Below are 7,395 nucleotides of genomic sequence, written 5' to 3' on the forward strand. Positions count from 1 at the left end.
AGTTTGCAAGGCAGTGAAAAAAGCATGAGAGATGGTTAAAAAGGTAGAAGCATTAAGAAGAGAAATCAATCCCATAGAGGAATATGGACAGCACCTAGTGAACTTTCTAGATAAGGTGAAAGAAAATTATGAGCAAGTTAAATGCTTCTATGGATATAACTCTAGGATGGTAAATCCTATGTAATAAAAGTTGTATGGGATCAATAAAAATTTTTAATGTTGAAATTCGTCTAAGAACAAATATTTTCCACTTGCATTCATGCATTATATATATCATTTTTCATAAAATAAGTAAAAATAAAATTTTTAACACATAGCATTCTAATTTTTTCTTTTTTTTTTTTTCAAAATAAAAACTTTGTGGTAATAAAGGTTCAAGAATAGCTCACCCATCAAAAATTTTGACCCAACCTACTTGTCTTCTATACAATACAAGGACTCAGACAAGAATCATGAAGCAAGAACAGGCCAGTCGATTTGAAAGAATTGAGAAAGTTCAAGAAAAACTAAGAGGAGATCTCAGTACAATAATGAATATGCTCAAGAAACTTGACAAGGGAAAAGCAGTGGAAGAAAATCCTAGCTTTCAAAAGCAATCGCCAAATATGGTAGATCCTGTCTACCCTCCAGGGTTTGAGCCACGACTGACCTAACCTTCATAAGGAACTAGAGTACCAATTCTTACTCTCGGTGGATATCCCAATCCTTATCTAAGAATGACATCCACACTTACTCCAAGATAATTTCAAAATTTTATCAATCCTGTTATGATGAAAAAACCACCTGAGCCAATTTTAGTTTCTGATTTGGATGATCCCAAGGAAAGAGAAAAGCTAGGGATGCAGACACTTGAAAAAGTAGAAGATACCAATGCCCAGGAGAAGATAAAGTTATTGGAAGAAAGACTTAGGGCTGCAGAGAGAATGAATTTTTATGGCTCCATAAATGCGACTGACCTTTGTTTAGTTCCAGATGTGGTCATTTCGCCTAAATTCAAGGTCCATGAATTTGAAAAATATGATGGCACAAAATGCCCGATGACCCATATCACCATGTATTGTCGAAAGATGGCAGCATATGCTCGTGATGAGAAGTTGTTAATGCATATATTTCAAGATAGTTTTACGGGTTCTGCAGCTAAATGGTATGTTCAATTAGATAGAACTCGTATTCGTTCTTGGCAAGAGCTTACGAATGTATTTCTTACACAATATCAGCATGTCACAGATCTGGTTCCAGACCGTCTATCTCTACAAAGTATGAAAAAAAAGTAACTGAAAACTTTAAGAAATATGCACATAGATGGAGAGATGTGACTGTACAAGTTCAACCTCCTTTCACTGAGAAAAAAATAATTGTTCTATTTGTGAACACCCTGAAAGCACCGTATTATGAGAGATTGATAGGCAATGCAACCAAAAACTTTACAGATATGATGATATCAGGTGAGATCATTGAAAATGCCATAAAAAATGGTAAGCTCGATGCAGGAGAGACAAGTGGAGCAAGAAAAGGTAGAATTCCTAAAAGAAAAGAGAACTATATGGGGCAACAATTCAAAGGTTTCACACCTTATCATACACCAGTCTATCAAACCCATTACCCTTCTATAAATCATGTTACATCCATCCCTCATTCATATCAACCATACCAGTTATTATCACAATCAGCTTATCCACCCTGTTTTCAACCATCATTTCAGACATGTACCTACAATTATCCTACTGCACCTATCAGACCAGAATGGAGACCCAGTCCTAACAGTGGTTTGAGAGCCTCGAGAAATACCCAAAAAAAATTACTTTTGATTCCATTCCCATGACATACACAGATTTGTATCCTTGACTTGTTGAGAAACATCTGCTTGCTCCTGTTATCGTTGAACCCTTGAAACCTTCATTTTTCAAGTGGTATGACCTCAATGCACATTGTGATTATCACTATGGGAATCCAGGTCATTCCACTGAGAACTGTACTACTTTGAAGTGTAAAATGTAAAGGTTAATCAATGAAGAAGTATTAAATTTTGATACCAACCAACAAGGGACTCCAAATGTCAATGGGAACCCTCTACCAAATCATACCAGACCATCAATAAATACCTTAATTGATGGGTAAAAAAGCCACGTGAAGGAAAAAATAAATGAAGTTAAGACTTCGATGGCTAAGGTGTTCGAAGTATTGGTCAACACTGACATGTTGAAGCCAATAAAACCTCAAAATTATTCTGAAGTAATTAACTCAACTGAAAGCTGCAATTATCACAGAGGTGTTATGGGGCATTCTATCAAGAATTGTCACCAATTTCATCAAGAGTTGCAAAAATTGATGAATGAGAAACGAATAGAGTTTTATCAAGAGAGATAAGAGTTGGTGAAAGTGTCTACTATTGATTCAAAAAATAAGTTTGTGCGTAGATCGATAATCATCTATTATAATGAGAAGCCAACATCAAAGCTAGAGAAGCTCGTCTCTCGACCAATGGTAACAATTAAAGTTTCTGGCCCGTTTTCATATCAAAATGATAAAGTAGTACCTTAAAAGTATGATTATAATGTCGTAGTCAACCCAGATATTACCAACATAATAGATGTATGAGGTATAACTCGAAGTGACAGGTGTTATATCCTAGAGGCTCTAAAAAAAGCTAAAAAAGAGAAAGCCAAGGTAAGAGAAGAAAATGAAAGTTAGAGTAACCTTCATTGCAAACAAACATCCCATCCTTCTTAACTCAGCTAAATAAACACTCCCTATATCTCCACACCCCAACTTTTTCAACAACCTAAAATGGGCTAATCCCAAGTCCCCGTCTTTACCCTTAAAATACTGTATTGCATCCCATCTAATATCATTTCCTTTATGAGGTTTTGATGGACAAAAACTCCTAAAACTACTACACTCATTTGTATCAAGACTACTCTTTTCACTCTCTTCACAGTCAGTAGTAACAGAATCAGCATTCCTACTAACACTAATTTTATTAGCTGACTCAGAAATACTACTACATGAACGAATGCAAACACTATTCTTATTGAAGTTAACATCTTGAAAACTACTGCTACTGCTACTACTACTTCCATTATTGCTAGAACTAACACTTAAATCAGATCCACAAATGCTAACATTGTTATTATTCAAGCAAAGGTCTTTGAGAGTGTTGGTGACACGAAAAGTTTCAAGCTTTACAATTTTTTGGGCTTGTTCATCCATGTTTGAGACATAAGAAACGAGAAACCCGTTTGACAAAATGTCTGAAAGAAAACCGGATTAAAATTATGGAGGTTGTTGGTCAAGGGAAAGTGGGGTGTGACCGAGGTAGTCAAAGAAAGAGAGAGTGAGACGCAGGCTTCACATGGGGAGTTGGAAATGAAGGAAGAAGGGTTAAAACAGTTTTCAAAATTGAACAGTGAGGGTAACAATAAGATACCTGGTAAGTGTTTTTTTTTTTTAAACGATAAACCCAAGGTTGGGTTGGTTTTGAGTCTCGTTCTTCCAGTGTCGCAGAATCTGTTACAGCTTACAAACAATAAGAAAGAGAGAGACAGAGGTTTGGGCAGGGGGGGACCCAATTCACGAGGAGGACAAAAGCTGTTGAGATTTTCTAAAACAAAACAAAAAAACATATGAAACATCAATAACCAATATCGTTACACCGGGGACCTTTGGTTTTTACAGGGAAAGGAGTTGCCATTGGGATCAATCATTGGCAATCTAACTCGAAATTTTGGATTTTGATTTGATCTGGCTTACTTTTATAAAGTTATTTTTTTTTTAAAATCGAACTTCAAGTTTTATTGAAATTTGTTAAAAAATTGAGATTAAATTTTAGATAAATTCATTTTGCTTTGCTCAATTTGTTATATATAAAAAATATTTTTTATTTTTTTATTTAATTTTATATTTATATTTAAAAATAAAATTTTACATTAAAAAATTTTATTAATCTCATATAAAATTAAATTAAATCAATTACGATTTTATATAAAAATATCAAATCAAATATAAAAAATAATATTTTTAATATGAATTAAGTTAAATTCAAATATTTAATATATAAAATCAGATTAAATTTAAGACAAAAAAAACACATTTCAACATGATCCGTCGTCATCTCTAACCATTGAGCAGGATGGTGAACCGGTGATTTGGTGTCCGCCTGACGGTGGGTGGCATTTTTATAAAATTTTTTTTTATGTGTTTAGAGGTGGGGTTTCAACTTTCAAAGAATTGGATTAATGGGTATTTGGCAGGCTTCATAAATGCGGGAAATTCTTGGCTCTTTGCTGTCTTGGTGGGTGTTAAACAATGTAAAAGGTATTGATTCCATTGGATTCGGATATGCTTTTTTACTTTCCCCAAGTTGGTGGACTAGAAAACTTTCATCCCTAGTTTTCTTTCTTGGTAAATGCTTTATAGTTTGTAGTAATTCAGATTAAGTATAACAGTAATTAACTATGAAAATTATAAATTTTTTTTATATCAAATTGAGGTTCAAAGTTGCCTCCCAATTAAGAATCTCTCCAACATTTAATTTAAAATTAATTTGCAATGAAACTTAATATTTACTATATGTCTATAATCTTGTTTTAATAAATCTCATTATGTATAGACAAAAAAAAAATTTACAATGAAATAAATTTATAAAAAAAAAAATTTACTATCACGTTAAATGTCTAACTTAATTGAAAACTCAATATTTAATAGGTAATAACACCACTTGATTCATACTATATATATTTTTGCAGATTTTTCATGATTGAAAGTAAGAAATGGAGTGGGACCGGAAAGCTATATATAAAACTGGCATACCTTTCCCAATACAATCATTTGGGGGAAGGCAGCTTGGGTCATATATTTGCTGGAACAAGGTTTTTGAATTTGTATTTATGTTCAGATCAGCAGGAGCAACAACTTATTTCTTCATTACTACTTCAATAATTTCAATCAATTTATGAAAAAAAGAAAAAAAACAAAGCCTTGGAGCTTGTTATATCAATCACTTAATATATTTCTCATCCCATAAATAGGTTTTTCTTGGTGAAAAAAAAAGGGAAGAAGAGTGATGGAGTCATCAAACAGGGTACCATGATCACTGATCATATTAATGCCTATGATGATGTGATTTTAGTATGTTGTGGAAATGACGCCAAAAGACTCAATTTCAACTGTCATATTTCATTGTTCATTCAAAAGACAATCATAGATTATCTGATTTCTCACATTTGGCATTTGAATGGTGATTTCTCTCCAGGAAAGCAATCCCACATAGTTTCAAAATTTTTTACTGCAAATGTCTATTTCCTTATAGCTGTTAGGTTTTCTTCAAAGACATGATTACCTTGTCTGCAAAGATTAAGCACGTCAAACCTTAAAGTACAATCAAAGCAGAAGCTAACATTAATAAGTCTGTTTCCAAATTTGTATATAATAATTTCAAAACCCTTTTGTTTTTCATCCCATTGAATTCAAAATGAAGTCATTGCAGGTTGCTGCTGCTTTCTTTCTGCTCCTGTTTTCTGGTAATGTCATGACATTTATCATCTATTTTTTGTTACATATTGCAAAGCCACCTTATTAATTTAATGAAAGCAAACAAATGTTGCAGGGCATTCACTAGCTCATACAGTCACATTTTATGTACACAACAAATGCCCTTTTCCTATATGGCCAGCAGCTGCCCCCAACACCGGCCATCCAGTGATAGCAGGTGGCGGATTCTACCTCCCAACAGGCCAGATGCAGCGCGTTGAGGCTCCGTGGACATGGAACGGGCGAATTTGGGCACGGACAGGTTGCAACTTCAACTCCAATTGGCAACCAGCTTGTGAAACTGGTGACTGTGATGGAAGGCTCCAATGCAATGGACTAATAGGCACACCTCCAGCCACATTAGTCCAAATTGCACTACAAGGTGATAAAGACATGCCAAATTTCTATGATGTTAGCCTCGTTGATGGCTACAACCTTCCTGTTTCAGTTACTACACGATCTTTTTCGCCTCAATGCACCATCGGAAGCTGCTCGAAAAATCTGAAAAACTTGTGCCCTCAAGAACTTGAAGTCCTTAACAAGAATGGAGAAGTTGTCGCATGCAAAAGTGCTTGCTCGGCTTTCAATCTTGATTCATTTTGTTGCAGAAATGAGTATGGGACCCCTGAAAAATGCAAACCAAGTGTATATTCAAAGATGTTTAAGGATGCTTGCCCTTCTTATTATAGCTATGCCTTTGACATGCCTCCACCATTGGTAAAATGTGCATCAAAAGAGTATGTAATCACTTTCTGTCCTTCAGCTTGGGGTGTTGATCAGGCTTCCATATAGATTTTTTATACCCCCTTTTGTATAAGCAGTAATTCATTGTTTTCTCTAATAAGAATTGTTATCCCCTTTTATACATGATTTGAACCTTTTCTCTCCAAATTGCCATTCCAGCAAGACTTTGCATGTACTTTTCCAGAGGATAAACTTGACCTTGTGTTATTACTTTTTATTTTTTTTATTAAATTAATTCATAGGTGGCATGTAGTATTAATGGGATTCGAATCTCAATATTTGCAACTCTTTTCTTTATCCCAAGTTACGACCTCTAATGTAAAAAAATTAATGTCTTTAAGGTAGAAGTTTGAGTTGTTTTTGTAATTTTTTTAAAAATAATTTTTATTCAACGATTATTTTATGGTATGTTTATAAAATACTGTAAATATAAATTATATTCAATCATTTAATGCATAAAACAACTGGGAGTAAAGTGTAAATTTTGCTAATAATATTTAAATTATTTTTTATAAAGAGATTGTGATTTGAGATAAAAAATTATATATGTTAAAATTTAAATACAAAATATATTAATTTAAACACCAATCTTGTTGGACAATAAATTTTGGTCATTTTAAAGTTAATTGATACAAGTTCCTTAGTTTTCTGTTTGGGGTATTCTCCAAGGGTTAGTTAAACAAAGTTATGGAAAGGACAATTATGATTTAGGAATACTTGTTAGAAATTTAGAACAATTGGGATTCAGAATTTGATCCCAAATTACAAGAATTTATATATAGGAAATACTTGATTGGCTTGTGGTGCTTGAAAGCAGTCATGTTAAATATTTCCAAGCAATTAAAAACAAGAAGAGATTCCAAGTAAAAACATGCGATTAAAAAATGTATAACTTTCACTTATTTTATTCATCCTGGCAAGAAAAACTGAGCTACGCAACACTTTTATGAAACTTATTTGAAACTAATTTGACCCATTTTTCTGTTTATGTTCAAGAAATGGCAGAAAAATGGGTCCTTTTCAATTCTCAATTACTACCAATTGCATATTACCGTCCTCTATAGTATTTACGGAAACCTGTATCTTTCAAAAACACGTCAAAGAATATAAGTCTAGGTGGAC

General features: G+C 33.4%; 1 protein-coding gene across 1 annotated transcript; it reads left to right on the plus strand.

Moving 5' to 3' along the window:
* The first annotated feature begins 5,387 nt into the window (after positions 1-5,387).
* Positions 5,388-6,396, plus strand: LOC149511821 (thaumatin-like protein). The gene is made up of 2 exons (XM_089753649.1): positions 5,388-5,519; positions 5,606-6,396. The coding sequence occupies exons 1-2, from the start codon at positions 5,471-5,473 to the stop codon at positions 6,319-6,321; spliced, it is 765 nt and encodes a 254-aa protein (XP_089609775.1). The 5' UTR covers positions 5,388-5,470; the 3' UTR covers positions 6,322-6,396.
* The last annotated feature ends 999 nt before the right edge of the window (positions 6,397-7,395 follow it).

This window comes from Durio zibethinus, chromosome 24 (genome assembly GCF_047325235.1).
Source record: "Durio zibethinus cultivar Kanyao isolate XHJ-2024 chromosome 24, ASM4732523v1, whole genome shotgun sequence".
Taxonomy (NCBI): Eukaryota; Viridiplantae; Streptophyta; class Magnoliopsida; order Malvales; family Malvaceae; genus Durio; species Durio zibethinus.